Source organism: Tubulanus polymorphus, chromosome 6 (assembly GCF_964204645.1).
Source record: "Tubulanus polymorphus chromosome 6, tnTubPoly1.2, whole genome shotgun sequence".
NCBI classification, from domain to species: Eukaryota; Metazoa; Nemertea; class Palaeonemertea; order Tubulaniformes; family Tubulanidae; genus Tubulanus; species Tubulanus polymorphus.
This window is the reverse complement of record NC_134030.1, coordinates 10,885,534-10,902,892: the sequence shown is the minus strand read 5'-3', so window position 1 is coordinate 10,902,892 and position 17,359 is coordinate 10,885,534. Positions and strand designations below refer to the sequence as shown.

Here is a 17,359-nt window from a genome sequence, read left to right as displayed (position 1 = left end):
AGTTGATTAATATTTATTCGTCCGTGCATCAGAGTAGAATGACATGCTTGTCATAGGTACCCTTTTTATATGATGCAGGAAAAACTGTATGGCCGGTATAAATTCATTGCAATTCTAAACCAACCCTTGCATTGATATTTTAATCTTCCGCTTGGCTCCACTGGCAAATCCTTAATTTTCGCACCCATCGATTATGGGCATTATGTTATATCTAGAATAAAAGAATGCAAATGAATTTTCGCGTATTAATCTTCTCGGATATGGGTGTAACTGAAATATTCGATAATCGGTTTTCTCACACACCATTGAAGAATTATAAGTGACGTCATTTATTATTGATTTCGGTTACACGATAAATTCGGGAGCTTAATCGTGCCTGGTCACTTTCCGGTGAAACCGCACAGTAGCCTGCCGCAGCAATAACAGGTATGTAGATATAAATACAAAATATAAATGCAAATTATATTTTGAAAGCCAGACTTAAGAGAAAATGACCATCGCACATGCATAATTATACACATTTATAGTTTTAACTGTTTCAGGAATTTTTAAAAACCAATCTTTTTATCCAGGCTTTTTCGTAGTCCTGCTTAACCTGTCATTGTAGTTATTATGTGTTAATATGCTGTATTTTTACTGTGAACAGAGCACTGAATATGGTAATGATAATAATAGTAATAATATCACATAAGATATACGGTTAGTTAGAAGATCTCTTTTTGTTTGTTTAAGGTGCGCAACCTTTGGTAATCATCGACAATGTCAAATTTAACATTGAGCTCAACGGAGCCAGCCACATTTCTGAACGCTACCTTGAATCAGACGATCAACGCAACGACTGAACCAACTAAAGCAGCGTCGACCAAATGGATTCTCGAGTACTGGCCGGCGTTGATAGCGAATATTTTTGGGATATAAACACGTTGCCGCAATGGATCCGCTGGATGCGGTTTCTCGGCACGCCATTGATCATGCTGACTGGCATGGTTGGTAATACGTTCGCGTTGATTCTGATGCTGGACCGGTCGATGAGGAAACATACGTACGCCTGGTATATAATGACACTAGCCGTTTGCGATACGGCTATGATTGGAGTTCGTCTGTGTTCCTGGATTAACATGATATCGCTAGCTACCGGCGGAGGGCTTCTCATTAAGATTACCGACGATGTTGGTTGTATTCTGAGTGAAGGTAACTTTGAATATGTATTTTGTAACATTCGATTCCTTATGTGTGTAGCGGCTCAAGAAGTCGAAGTTTCCGGAATACTTAATTTGTAGTTATCGCCAAAAATTTGTATATTGATAATGATTGATTTAATGTTGTTTCTGTTGTTACGATTCCAGGTATCCCGGATGTATTTCAGACTAGTGGTGCTTGGATGATGGCTACTATTGCGGCCGAACGCTTTACCGTCGTTTGGTTCCCGTTATATCGCGACGATTGACGCCGAAAACATCTGCCATCGTCATCGTCGGTATGTTTATATTCGCTATTCTATCGACGCTGTACTACATCATATATATCCGATTCGTCGAGGAGGTGCAGTTTTGTGCCGTGCCGTACGAAATCGGATGGGTAACTCAACTCTACCTGGGATTTCCGATGGAATACATTCCGGCGATGATAATCATCGTCTGCAACGGATTGGTCGTCTTTTCGTTAACACGACGCCAACGCTCGGTCAAAGAAACGAAGAAATTGGCGACAAAATCACGCAACAAAATCACCTTCATGTTAATGCTGCTCACATTCTCATTCTTGATACTCACGCTGCCGGCCTGGATATTCGAGGAGATCTACAAGAAATACTACGGCTCCATTCCCAAATACGTCGAGATGCCGACAAGAGAAATCATCGAGTTCTTCTACCAGATGAACTACAGCGTCAACTTCTTCATTTATGTTATTTCTGGTAACGAGTTGCGCGCCCTTTTCAAACAGAAGATGGGCGCGTGTAGATCGGTGCTGAGACGGAATGTCCACGCGTCAATGCAGAATACTTCCGATCAATCGGAAAGTAATCAAAGGTCGGACAAAACCTACAAAACTAACGTACCTTCGTCAGGCAATGAAGCCAATACTTAGCTTAGAATATTAGAGGAGGCAATCCGTCGTGGATCCGATATTTTTTGGATTATCGCACAATGGTGTGCCGGCACCGCTACTAAGGCAATCGAGGATTCCACGTATGGCAGGCGAGAATCCACCAGGTTCGCAAGTGGTTACTCGGTTACCTTTCTTCAGTCTGTTCTACATTTAGATTCAATTGGAATCAACTTTTCTCATTAGTAAGACAATTTCTACTAAAACTATACCGTATAGACTTGTTTGACAACGTCTCCATTTAGGAACCTAAAAATGCAGTTCAAAATTTATTGTTATGCCATCTGATGTGTGTGCCGGTACCCCATTCCTATAGAGATTACCGATGTTTTGATGTTGTAATACCTGCACAATATAAAAAAAACATGTATTAACTACATAACGAAAGCAACTTTTTGATTTGACGGCGGTTTTAAATGCATTAATTTTCATCGATGTTTTCACTTTTGTGTCACAAGTACTTGGAATACCCATATTCGATATTTGAAAACGCCAAGATATTGATAGCTTTAGCTGAAATAATCCACGGTTTTATCGGAGTTGGATCTTTGTCGTCTCATCTATCGAGGACCTGGAGGTGGAGGTTGCAGGTCATCATCGAAATCTGCGACGGATATTATTCGCTCGGAAAATCGAGTTCCTAACCGACCAGTAAAATTTCTAGTTACTACAAAGTCCGCCACGAGCGAGTCCTTCAATTGAATCATCAATTACGGCACTTCCATAGAACAGCGAAGAACACAATCAATATAAAGACAGTATTTTTTGCTTAGGATCATCAACTTAAATCATGATTTATTAATTCATACAAATTACATGACGTGGAATCAGTAGTTTATCCATTGTGGAATCAGTGGTTTATCCCGGGTATTTGCTTCCGTTTTTCTTATAACCTGGTGAATACCCGCGACGAGCGAGATCGCGAGCGATTTCTTCTTCAGTCGAATCATCAACTGCAGCTTTAGCGTTCACCATCGACCACAAACAGATCCACATACAACATGATCGGAGTAAACTTCTCAACATTTTCATCAGCATTGACGCTAAAAGTTAAACAGTAGTCAACGTATTTTCATTGTGTTTCTAATCATGTTTATCTAAGACAGAAAAAAAGAGAAAAATATTTCGTAAGAAAAGATCAATCGCTATTTGAATGCGTGACAAGTTCATATTCGAAGTTTAAAAATGAAATCACGAATTTGACTTACCGATCATTTTAACGGATTGGTTTTGCAACAAATCGCAGATTTTTACGAGCAATTTATGAAACTAGAATAAGAACAGAATACATCGTGCATACCTTGGAAATTACATTGTGAATACACCGGAAATCACATTTCAAATGCACCGAAAATACATTGTAAATACACCGAGAAATACATTTAAACACAAAGGAAATAAATTGAGATGTTTATTCTATGAACAATCTCTGTAATTTTGAATGTTAAAAGTCGGTGCAACCTGTGTCACTCATCTCAGACTGTCAATCAGTGGCCCTTATTATGAAAACGTGAATTCACAATTTATTAATGTCGAAACATCGAATGCGTGCGAAAAAGTAACTCAACCGGAGACTGAAATAATCGACGGCTGTCGCATTGACGGGGTTCCTGCGGAGCGAGACGTGGGGAACAATTAATAGCTAAAGAGCCCTCTATTATTTCTATATTTGGTCGAGTGAATTTTCTGCACGCATTCGAAATTTCCGGCAGAGTTTGAGTTTCGACAATGAACCGGGTTTCGATTTAAACCGATCATTTTTCATCGATATTTCATCAGTTCATCGGAATCGTTTGAATTCGAAGGTAAGTTTACTATAACGATGAATTGTCAAGCCGTGATTTTGAGCCGTCTGATATTTTGCTATTGTTCGCAAAACAAGAAAACCGTTAAAAATCGATTCTAAAATGTCACGAACTAAAATCGAATTTCATTTATAATTTGTTTTAATATTCACCAGAGACGGTTCCTTCTACTTTTTACGGAAGTAAATGAAAATGCATTTCCGGTGTATTGGCGATCGCCTTTTCTATTGAATTAAAATTGTATTTATAATGTATGTGCATCGTATAGCCAATGCGTAAAATATTCGATGTATCTTCAATGTATTCACGTGATTTTCATTATATTTGTAGTGTATTTACAATGTAATTGTAGTGTTTTTAGAATGAATTTACTTTCTGTTTCAATGCATTTTCAGTGTGTCTACGATCTTTTCATAATCGTATCGTTAATACAGTCTAATCACAATGTAATTTCCAATGCATTTATGGTGTATATAATTCTCATTTTAGCTTCATAAATTGTTCGTAAACGTCTGTGATTTGTTCCCAAAACAATCGTAAAAATGATCGGTAAGTCAAATTCGTAATTTCATCGTCATTCGAACAGCAACTTGTAAGAAACGTTTTTAAAGTTGGATTGATTTCTATTTTTCTAACGAAGAAGTAATTTTCTCTACTTTCTATCAGTTAAATTGAATAATCCTAATAATAGAAATAATGATAATAGGCTACATTGACTATCTTCTTAATCTATTGCGTCAAAAATACGTTGACTACTGTTTAATTTTTAGCGTCAATGCTGATGAATATGTTGAGAAGTTTACTTCCGATCATGTTGTTTGTGATCTGTTTGTGGTCGATGGTGAACGCTAAAGCTGCAGTTGATGATTCGACTGAAGAAGAAATCGCTCGCGATCTCGCTCGTCGCGGGTATTCACCAGGTTATAACAAATACAGAAGCAAATACCCGGGATAAACCCCCGATTCCACAGTGGATAAACTACTGACTCGACATCATGTAATATGCGTGAGTCGATACAATAAATATTTTGACGGATGATCAAAAACGGAAACTGATTGTATTCAATTTATTCTCTTATCGTTCAAATCGCTTTCGAGGAGGTAAACGGAGTCATTGGCAACTGTTCCTGGAAAATCCTCGCAGAAAAAAAAACAAGCAGATAAGAAGAAATAATGAAATGAACGTAATTTCTATTATCATATTTTCTTGTTGTAACATTCTTTTTCAGGCGTGAACGAATATTTAACTCTTCAGACATAGAAAAATGCATTTCTTTTCTTAATCCAGTAGACTCCATCCAATTCATACAATTTAACTCGAATACATACAATTTAACTCGATCGAATACATACAATTTTAACTCGAATACATACAATTTAACTCGAATAAATACAGTTTAAGTCGAAGAGAAGTAGCTATTTATATTTCGATGCCGGAAATTCTCATTCAAGAAGAATAAAGGACAATATCAGTCGTATTCGTTTATTGAGAAAATCATTCGACACATTACACGCCGAACTCGGAAAAACTAAATAAAATAGGAATTCGAGAAATGATTTGGTTGAAATTGAAAATGAGATTTATTTTCATTCGAATGTTACATTATTGGACGATACCATAAGTTAACGAAGAAAAATGTAACAAGATAATGGTGCAATACGGCGAGACTGAAACAATCTATCTAAGCCAGATCACCCAGGTTTTTCTTTCAAGTTTTAGTCGAGGTCTGAGTTGGCCATGTCCGAATGAGGCTACTAAATAAATTGCATGAACGCTAGGCCATGATAATGGTATAATCATCATGGCCTTTGGAACTCTCGCGAACTATCCCAACGCGTATCTCCTTACCTCGCTAGCTTCCAAGACCCATCTCAAAACAATTTTGTTCCATACAGCATACCATTGAACTCTCGAAAAGCGCATTTGAACGGTTAAAGTATACTTGCACTTTATAAATGAAAACTTACTAATGATTTCTTTCAAGGAAACACCTTTTAAAATGATTTTACATGAAAATTTGTGGCCATTACCTTCACCACAGAGGGACCAAACACCTAGGAATACAGCTGAATTAGAATATGAGCATACACTTTAGTGGGCCGAGTCAGCAATCTGTTGAATAAACTATACTCAATCTTGAATTACAGTCAAAAATCTTCACCGACAAAAATCTTAAGTGCGGACCTGGGACCTTGCTTATTTCGAAAATATTCAACTGGAGTTCAGAAAACACCATGTTCCACAGTTGTGAATTAGGTTAAACCTGGAGTCAAAATCAATTCCGGCCACAACCAGTTGATGTGGAACCGTATTATGATGTTAAATTTGAATTTACCATCTTGAATAAGTGCTGAACCAAACCTATATCGGTGTATGGTGTCAAAGTCGCGGTAGAATTCCATCCTGAATAGTTAAACTATTGTAAGGACTTTTACCAAATTGTAGTATGCATACACGTCTCGTTAAAACACTTTTCAGGGTATACGTATGTTATGCGAATTTGCGAATATTGACGGAATTAGATATATACGACAATTACATCCAATCCAAGATAATGTTCAGTTATATGTGTGTGATGTATTATTATACATCCGCATGCATAATAGATATGAAAAATCAATGTTGGTATATATATATATATAAAAAAGCAGACGGCGCCAGTTTTATCATATGTACATTTCCTTAATGACAACCTTTAAGACGAAGACATGAGTAAGACGTTTTGACGATAGACGTTTTATCAAAGTACCTACAAATAGACAAGGTTGTTTTTGGTGGGAATGGCCGCCGATAAGAGGGAGGGCAAACACCCATCAATGCAGTCCTTTCACTTGACCAATCTGTGTTAGAAATATTCAATCAATAATATTAATCAATATTTAATCATCTGGGAATAATTTTCAACGGGCAATTTACAGGTTGCTTTGTGGTTAAAGTGTGTTGCTGAAGAATAATTTCAGTAAACTTTATCTCGGTGGGCATCCATTGGCGGGCTGCTAAGAATGTCTAACTATTCCTCAGTTATGGATTTTGATAGCCATATTCTTTTCCGATGCCATCGACATATCAAAATGAAGAAAGTCATCTATATCATCTTCGCATTAGTTGATGCTTATATGGGCCATGAAGTAGTTTTATCATAAATTATAGTCGTGAGTGATTCCACGAAATTGAAACAACTACCGGTAGGTGAAAAGGGAAAACTCAAGTTAAGTGCATCTTTTGATGGATCGAGATCATAAATGTAGGGCTGTTGTAATTAGTTAGTAGCTTACTGATTGATATAGCAAGTTTCGTGAGTAAAGGTTTTTAGTTTTTCTACCGACAAAATTGGTCAATATGGTTTAACGCATGTGGACTAAGCAATTGATATCCATAAATGGATATCGTCAGGGAATCTCCTACGCATCACGGGATTTGTACAGCATCCACCATGGTACTATGATCGTACAAAACGTAACCGTGAATTTTTTTGCCAAAAATATAGATCCGTGTGGTCAAGAGGAAATATTCGAAATGCGCACCACGCCACATCACGACGCGATTCGTTCGGCGGCCCATTAAGTTGTCCAACCAAACGATGTACCAACAACAAAGAAGGAGAAAAGTTAGTTATGAATAACTATACGTATGAACGTACAAATCTCCAAAACGAATATGATAATCGATAAAGCCCAACGTTTTTGATATGTGTCATATTTGTTATGCCGTGTGGCCAAGTACCCATTTACTCCTGGGTAGAGAGAGGCAAAAACGTATTATTTCAATTCGAAACTTTCTAAAACTGATAAAATATATGAAGAAATTAATGGCGTTGTTTGAGGTTTCGATTGTTGCCGTTACCAATGTAATGAAATAGAGTAGGTGGGGTTTACCAGGCCAGTGCAAAATAGACGGGTTCGCGTAAAAAATAGAATTTACTAAGGTATTGGGAAGCGATAGAATTAGATATAAAGAAGTTATCGCTACGAGGTTTTTGATGCATGTCCTGTCTTGTTTAAATATTTTGTACATTATTCGAAGCTTTAGTCGGTCTTGAAGTTAGTTTCTTAGCGATTACCATAATGCAAGAGGTATTTATGATGTAAGGTACAATAAAGTGCGTTACACGAATATACATCGATAACGCTATTCTAAGCACGGCATTCCCATCGATGTAATTAGGAAATAACATGCAATTTTGACGTCCGTCTGAGTAAGGGCGAATTCCGTAAACATCGGTAAAAGAGCTCTCCACGGCGATGACAATGGTCCACTGACAAACGATCAGATATCGCCGTCGAGATTTGGTAAAGGCATTAGCAACTTTAAGAGGCATAGAAATTGCGAGTGATCTCTCAATGGCAAAAATGCACAAAGTCCAAGTAGACAGTTTGATCGAGATACTGGCAATTACCAGCAAAACCCTACAGGCGACTTCGGAGGATGCGTAGAATACGTACACTTCAAAACCGGTGCCCGATGCAATACTGATCTTCTCCAGCCATTTCAATGACACTGTGTTTAAATGTATCAAATCCGATGTAGCCAACGAGAACAAGTATTGAGAGCTGGGGCCGTCTAGTTCGTTGCGCAATTGAATGAGTAAAACTAATGTGAGAATGTTGCCGATACTACCGACAATCCAAATGAGATAAACTATGAAATTGTACGCGTACCAGACGGACATTTGCCACAACCAAGATGGTGGCTGAGGCAATAACGTCCGATTCATGATTCGAAATTAATTGCTTACGCGCTAGTAATATGAAACCTAAAAATACGACTAGTTCGTTAGCGATGTCAATGTATCGTTTCTTTCTGACAGCGTTCACACGTTCATCCACATTTTACACCAGTCAGCAACCAAAACCAGCTTAATCCGCAGATTGATTATTCTTACGTAAAATGTAATGTCAGCTGCGCATAACTGACGTACAACTTAAGTTCACATTCAAATTTATAGCCAGAGTAAGCCGCAGACGAGATGCAACCGCAACTAGATGATGTTGACGATACTTCAATTAACATTTTTCATTCTAAGTGAAAAAGTACAAAATCTTGGATGAAAAACATGAAATAATTTAGGATAATGATCATGATAGCGATAACGGTAATGATAATGATTACGATGGTAATAACGATAATGATAACAATAACGATTATGATAACTATAATGATAATGATACATTCGGTGGAAAGCAATAGGATTTTCTGTGAAAAAGGCAAAAAACAAAAAACCCTCATAAGGATGCCTTGTTTTTTGGCAGCAGCGGTCCGGTCGGAAAATATTATGTAGACAATTTGTAAAAGATAAAATCCAGGTGGCCAGATCCCTTCAAACAGTATGTATCATTTCAATGTTTAAAATCGTCAATCTGCCGTGTGTAAATTAAACTTGAGTTCAGCTCATTTCTTATTCTTTTGCTCACAAATGGGGAAGAAATTCACCGATGCTACACGCGAACTCGAGCCAATGAATCCTGGATTATGAAAATACCTGTAGCGACAGGGCAAGCGCTGGTGAAGGGCTCAAAGCCGTTGACGAATACGACGATAGGGCGTTGCTTGTTTTCAAGAAAATGAAATCAGTACGAAAAATTGAAATAGTATGATATTTTCTTTTAGGGAGATTTTTGGTTTGCCATGCAAGTAATCAGGAACTTAAATCGGGGTTAGGGCCGCGGAAGGAGTTTGGTGCCTACAGTTCTTTTGACCAGGTTGAACCATTTTACCTCTGGTATAAATTTCATAGCCACATATCAAAGCGCAGTTGAGGAGAATCATTCCTTCGGGATTTGAAAACATTATTATGCAGTCAATATAAGGGCGCATCCCTGTCTTTACCTACCGTATCGTACCCATATTTCGACATTTCAATCTTTCATTTATTTGACAAAAATCCTTAAAGTATCTTTAAAAAATCCTTAAAACCCTTCCTGCCTGGTACAGAAATTCCATAAATCAATGTTTAGAAATGAATTCTAAAAAGAACACGTGCCTGTATGGTCACTTTGATGAGTGAAAGAGAGCCAGAAGGTATGATTGTTTAGCCTAAACAACGGCAATCTATTTACAGGTGATCAACCTCGTGAACTCTTTCCGAAATTTCTGACCGCAACACAGATACAAGATGAAATTAATGGCATTGTTCGAATAGAATAATAAACGTAGAGCTGGCCCCAGTATTTCTACCAAACCACCAACAAAAGCAAAACTACTTTTGGTCAAATAAACCACGAATCCAACGTCGGGAAGCGTTGTGACGATGAATGTTGTGCTGACTGCCAGTAAAGTGCTAGTGACGTTATTATGATCGGTTCGCTTTGTTACCGCACCGACCGACAAAACACGCCGACGATTTGTAGCAGAATTAAGATTTTTGACGATCGTTAAATTCATGACTGAAATAAGTGCAAATGGTATAAGAGAAGACGCGAAGACGCTGATCCACGAGTAGACGCGAATCTGGAAGTGTCTATAGAGATCGTTGATCGGCTGGCAATGAAAACCAACCAACGGTGGACGATTGGAGTAACGAATTCCGAAAAGAATGTGCCCGTTTACGAGAAATAAGACCGATACGATTGTGGCGATACCAAATACTGCATTTCGACGCACCGCCAATCGGGTCGCCATCATAGGAAAGGCAACGCACACGAATCGTTCCGCGGTTAAGAGTACGACGAGCCAAGCGCCGACTTGGGGGCTATAGTTAGATATGAAGGCCGATGCGGGGCACACGAATCCGGTCAGCGGGCCACTGTGCTTGCGTATATCGACGACAGACTTACCGTCGCTTCGTATTAACGATATGTAAAATACAACGAGTCGAAGTAAACCTAGGTCGAGGGTCACTAGATCGCAGATGGAGATGCAACATAAAATTAAAACGGTCGATTGCATTTTACTCCCGCGACTACTCCGTCTCAGTACAACGACGCTTAGAACGTTGCCCAGTGTCCCGAAGAGTGCCAAAACAAGGCCGCCATATCCTAAAATGTAACTGCCGATTATATTCCTCGTAATGACAGTCGTATTCATTTTGATTCGCACTTATCGTCGATTTTCCTTTCCATCCACTTTCGAAAACTAAGAACCCATTTACTTTAAATGGACCACTAGTGCATTAGTGGAAAGGATCACGATATCGATTTTCAGATTGATATCAGATACCGTTGTAATGGAAAAAGCTTCTTGAAAAAGTACACATATACATATTGAATGAATGAATGCATTGCTTATGTCAAAGAGCATATAATATACCAATTTAATGGAAAGAAACTTTCAACATTAGAGAAACGATCACGCGAATGTTTTAGCCCGCGCCATAAACATGGCACCCAAGGAAAATCTCTACGCTACCGCAAACCTTAAATCTTCCCAAGTCTCAAAATTTAATTGGTTAAATACAAAATATACCCCAAAATACTTTATCTCTAGAATTCATATCTATTCACATATCAATAGCATCGCCGATTTACACTCTAGCTTATGTACATTAGCAAGAATGTCCACTTTATTTCACTGCCAATGCAATTAGATCCAGCGTCATATCTCAGACATAGTCCTAAGACAACGCCCCCAACAACCCTCAGAATGTCACCAAGTCTCCGAAGGGTACTATGACCATATCCAAAGAATTAAACACAAATTCTATTTCTTCGATTTCTATAATTTTTATTCATTTTGAGTAAATCACATATTCACTGTCGTATGAACGACTAAGAAATTGTACGATTCAGAAATTGTAAGAAACTTTTCTTTCTGATAATTGTACGTTATACATGTATAATGATAGGCAATATCCATCGACATTCTAAACAATAAAGTAAAATATCTAACAGTACAGGAGATGCAAAAATCAAATTCAAGCATAGATTGCGACCTATTCGGTAAGCGTTCAAATACTAGTCCACGGACTAGTATAACAATGAAGACTAGTCTCGTGTCAGTCTGTTTTCTGAAAACAGATAAATACATTAAGAGAATAGTACTCTTATTTTTCAGGATTACAGAGAAAGGGTTGACGTTATAACTAAGATCTTCTCATATGCAAATATAAGTCGTAAGTTTTACCAATTCTGATAGTCAAGATAGACAAAATTGATACGATATGATTTGCAATCTGGATGGATGATATCAAATCAAAGCGGCAGCGAATTCAATGTCAAATATTGCCTGTGCTAGAAAATGCTGGCCGGTGCCAAATTAGGCCCGGAACAACTGTTCACGCGGTTGCCAAATGAGCCGTGCCTTTTTGGCCGAGCCCAAAAATAATGCCGCGCTTTGTTCAGGTATTGCTTACTATCGACTGAGTGGTTCACGTGTGAACACGCTCACTAATTAGGCACGGGTAAAATTGACTTGGGACTGATCAGTGCCAATTTGGCCGGGGCCAAATCGTCTCCGTCTGATCACGGCTATAAATGAGAAGTCGTTCTACTAAAATATGCAGTTCTGGTGATATTTGAAAAAGGAGGCTTGGGGGATGGACCTTATATTAATTAATTCAAAGGAATAAATAGAATACAATGCAATTCAAAATGGCTGATACTTACAGCAGTAGAAATCTCGGGATACAGCAAGATCCTGATAGCTGTCAAATCTCCTCACCCAGTCCGGTTTATAGGCCACCTCTTTATACATATCATAGAAATATGATGCGAACGATTTTCCGACCAATACAAATAACACTTTGATATCATCCTGCTTATATAGGCGACCCTGTTCGAGAAGAACTGAACTACTCGAGGGGTATCCGTCGGTAATAATTATTGCAATTTTTTCCGCTTTAGGACGTGCGTGATCGAAAAGGTCCTGTGAAAATTAGAAACCATAAGATAATTTGTGTGTTGCATTGATCATAGCACATATGTATCGACGGAATACATTGTGTACCTTCTTGGCAACTTCCATCGCGTAACCGGTTTGTGTCATTGCACCAGCTTTTTCGAGGTTTTTTATCTTTCCTAAAATCGAATCTTTTTCGAGGTCGGAGAAATCTACGAATGTCTTCGTGGCAGTCGTGCTGCTGAATCTGACTAACCCGAAGCGAGTTGCTCGCTGTCCGATATCTAATGTTTTCGCGTAAGAAATGATGAAATCTTTCGTCTTTTCAAATAGCTCCACCGGTATGCTTATGGAACTGTCTAGAAGAACGGCCATGTCTCTTTCATTGCAACCTAAGAAAGAAAAAGGCGTTCAGTAAACCGAGTATTTCGGCAAATTTGTTCAGAATCTTTAAAGCTCCCTTTAAAGTCCCCCGTTCCATGTGAAAGCTTACCACAGAAAACCTTATCCCTGACTCCATTGATGTGCTCCTCAAGTTGGGCGTAAGAATCCAACCTACAAGCAGTATATGTAATAATAAGCTTTTGATAATCTAAGATCTTTGTGTTTTGTATAAATTGATAAAGGCCATAAGAAGTTAATTGAGTTCGTGTGGGCATTCTTTAGCGGAAAAAAAATCGGAAAATGGATTTATGAACTCGATGTTTAATGCACATGTCCAGGGACGGATCTAGAGGCCAATTTTGAAGAAGTTTTCACATACCAAAAGGGCACTTCGATGTTCAAAATGGCACTCTCTTACACTGAGGGGCTAATTTTGAAGAACTTGTCAAGTCCCAAAAGGGCACTCTGGTGTAAAAAGAGTTAATATCAAGCGTACCCCTGCACTTTGCACCAATTATCTTCGTTGACAAAATGAAAAAGGGCACTCAAAAAAATTGATGGACATGTAGAAGTTTCATAAATCCCCCTGGATCGACCCCCTGTCGTCTTTATCTCAGATAAGAAATTATTACCGTTTTGGCTTCAACATTAGATGTTTGAAACTGTAAATTATAAAGATTCCCAAATTCAGTTATAATGAAAATATAAGTATATAATGCATTCAATGTTGAACCTGATAACCCAGTCTGGTCTGTATGCCGCAGCGCTTAACTCGGAAACGTCGATCGACGGAGGCCTTCCGATAACCACGAACATCAGTTTGTTGTTATCTGCACGGTATCGCGTTCCCCAACTTAATAAACTTCCGGGATCTGATGGCATCCCGTCGGTCACAATAACCGTCAGCTTGCGTGCATCCGGTCGGGATTCCGAAAACAGGTTCTGTAAGCAAAAAGAATTATGCTTTTTGGACTTCGTGATGATTCAACTGGGGACATTTCGACAATGTTTATCTCTAAATTTCCATCTGATATTAGTGATGTTTGATTTAGTAATGTCGTAACTGTAATAAATCAGGGGCCAGTTGCTCAAAAGTTGGTTAAAGATCACCGGCGGATAAATACCATAGTAGCAATGAACATTGGTACCATATCAACTTTCTGCTGGTTAACTCTAAACAACTTTTGAGCATCTGATCCACGTTTTGAAAATGGCCTATAGAATTGGGCCGCATTCTTTTCATTTCAGTAATGTTTACCTCGTTGGTGAATTGCAAAGCTTTTCCGGTAAACGTCATTCCACCTTGAAGCTCCATATTATCTATCTTTTCTTTGATCGATTCCTTGTCGGTATCGGTAAATTTTACTATGAGATCCGACTTCGAGCCAAATCGGACGACACCGATACGAATCGCCTCGTCGCCGACATGCACCGAGTCGGCGAAAGCGTTCACGAATCTCCTGGCTTGGTCGAACATCGTCTCGACGAGACTCGTCGATCCGTCTACGAGAAACGCCACGTCAGCCCTGCATCCTAAAATACATTTCATTTTTTAAACAACAAAATCGTAAAATACTGGCCTACAGCCCATATATACATGTAATGGTGCATTTTGAAAAAAGAAAATGAATGTGGTTGGATCAAATTTAAATGAACACACCCATGTATGCGCTAGTATTTCATTATAAAGCCATGCGGTAACCCTTGCCTAATTGTGAAAACTGGGAACGACAAAATTGGTCCGTGGGGAGGGAATTCCGAGTTCAGATTTGGAAAAATACGATATCAGGAAATAATTCAATTTTTGTCAAAGACCGATTTGGGGCATGTCTAAGTATGGTGAGATCACTGTATATGATGTAAATTCAAGCATCGGGCGAAATGAAACCGTTACTACTTGTTAATTTATTTCTGGAACCTCGGAGTATAATGATAGATATCATCGTTTTATATTTAATCGGAATCTTGGTGGTCATAAACTGAAAAATCAGTGCGTCACTATGATAGTTACCACGGTTATAGATTAAGATAAACCAAAGGACAAAAGAAATTCAATAAAACTCATAGAACTGATAAAAGAAGACAACACAGCGTTCCTGTATCTTTTTGGATTTATCATTTCGTCATGCACACTCCCAATTCACCCCCGTTCTGTCCCTTCCCAATCAGTAGTTTTAACACTTCGAGACGTCTTGTTCCCTTCTCCAATTTTGCTACAAGCCACTTATCTTCTTCATCTTGACCCTTCTCACCGGAAAGGGCAGCGCAGAAAAGGGGCGAACTGGCATGTGGCAATCGGGAAGGGGCGAAGATGGAAACCATGCATCAGTCGATAGATCATCATTTTAGACGACGACACTTGAAATGATTATGAAACGATGTTCTATACTTACTTATGGGACAAGCGACGTCGTGCACGGTTGATAGTGTATTTCGCAGATCGTTATATCCAGATAATCGAGCGACCCAATCAGGTTTGTAAGCTGCTTTCTTCAAACCATCATCAACGGCATCTACCCCGATATGGAGTATAACCAACATGATGTTTGCCTTTTTGTACTCTTGGGCTATTTCCAGGAATTTGGTGTCGATGGTTTTATCGCCATCAGTTATCAAAACGGCTACTTTTTTGGCATTTTCTCTCTTGTTCGAAAATATCTCCTTCAAAATAATGGTACATGCTTATGTACGGAAATACACGATCAAATTGTAGAACCACTGGCCAAGTGGTTGACTAGAGTGGGCGTTTGTCATCTCCTTTTATGACATGTCTTAAGTGGCTGAAAAGCCAAGAAGATGCTTCGAAGTCGATAGTAGCGAGTAGCACCCTTGTCTAACTCTGGTTATCCATAAGAAGTCATTATTAGCAATTAACTATGACACATCATTACTTTTCCATGCAATCTATGTCACCTCCGGGGCTGCGAATCCCACAGAGCAATTTAGACTTAAGATTTCTTTTGGTAACAGCTCAGCCCTTCGTAGATGATTCGATGTAGGCCTTGATAGATAATACATTTACAACGCTTACCTGTTTAGCCTTATTCAGAGCATGATGGGTGTATGTTACACAGCGCTTGAATTCCATGTAATCGAGTTTCTGCTTAATTGAATCTTTTTCGAGATCGGTAAAATCGACGGCAGTCTTCGTACTCGTCGGGCCAGTGAATCCAACCACCCCGATGCGGGTGTCATTCGGGCCCACTGTGACATCATTGACGAACGATTTTACGTAATTTCTAGTGTCGTCGAAATCAGCTTGGCACCAAGTCCCCGACGCGTCGATTAGAAAAACAATATCTACCTTACAACCTATAATGCAAAAAAACTACCTCAATGCCCCTCATTAAACCGCTCGTCAAAATACGACGTCGATATTTCATAATTTAGAAAAGAACTCTGAATTCAAACATATGTCGCGAAAAGAGATATGTATCAAAACGTCTCCATGTTAATTAACCTTATCAGGAACGGCTGTTTTGTTATAAAGAAAATTAGAAAATCGAATGTAGGTTATTCAACTTACGTACCGTCAAAGATAGCCCGAGACTGGACAGGATTTTGTAAGAATAGCCCAGTAAGTACTGCCAACATGGCAAATCGTCTCCATTTTACTTGCATATTCACTGAAAGGAGGACTTCAATTTTACAGTTCCACAGTTGTGAGTTGGTTTTAACTCCGAATCGAAATACATTCATTTCAATGTTTCAAATCAGAAGTCAAATTTAACTTAGAACTGTGGAACTGGATCCTCGACTTCTAAGCATCGGATTCAGACAAAGCATTCAACGGATAGTTCATAAAACCATCATAAGCCGCGATCACACGGAGACGATTTAGCACGGGCCAAAATGGCACGGATATCAGGCTCGAGCCAAATTAGAGACTGCGTTCACACGCAAACCACTCACTCGATACTAAACAATGCTCAACCAAAACGAAGTCAGTCATTTCCGGAACCAATTCAAACGCAATCATTTGTCCCGTAATAAAATTTGGCACGGGCCTGGTCCGACGTTTTTGGTCCGCTCATGTGATCGCGGCTATAGTTCTTTTAGACAAACGATTTTGATCAGACATCCCAAATCTAACAATTACAAACCCAATATTGCATAGACACCTCTGTCGTTGGCTGCTGTCGATGGTGATCTCTCACTATACACCAATCTAAGGCTAATTTAAGTACATTTAGAAGAACCCCTCTTATAAAACCATTCCAATGCGAAAGGAGCATGTCACAGCAGATGACGTTTAATTAATGCGTTATTTAAAAAAAAAAACAGCGACTGC

General features: G+C 38.8%; 1 protein-coding gene and 1 long non-coding RNA gene across 2 annotated transcripts; one reads left to right on the top strand and one right to left on the bottom strand.

Moving 5' to 3' along the window:
- Window positions 1–3,419: 3,419 nt before the first annotated feature.
- Window positions 3,420–4,460, top strand: LOC141907687 (uncharacterized). The gene is made up of 3 exons (XR_012619536.1): window positions 3,420–3,466; window positions 3,819–3,911; window positions 4,401–4,460. It is a non-coding gene; the product is annotated as an uncharacterized LOC141907687 (long non-coding RNA).
- A 7,279-nt stretch (window positions 4,461–11,739) lies between these two features.
- Window positions 11,740–16,871, bottom strand: LOC141907586 (collagen alpha-6(VI) chain-like). Its single transcript, XM_074797270.1, has 10 exons — window positions 16,800–16,871; window positions 16,599–16,694; window positions 16,100–16,380; window positions 15,462–15,729; window positions 14,327–14,601; window positions 13,802–14,010; window positions 13,178–13,239; window positions 12,793–13,076; window positions 12,453–12,711; window positions 11,740–11,854 (listed from the first exon to the last, which is right to left on the bottom strand). Coding segments are annotated over exons 1-10 (1,791 nt in total). The 5' UTR covers window positions 16,855–16,871; the 3' UTR covers window positions 11,740–11,852.
- Window positions 16,872–17,359: the final 488 nt, after the last annotated feature.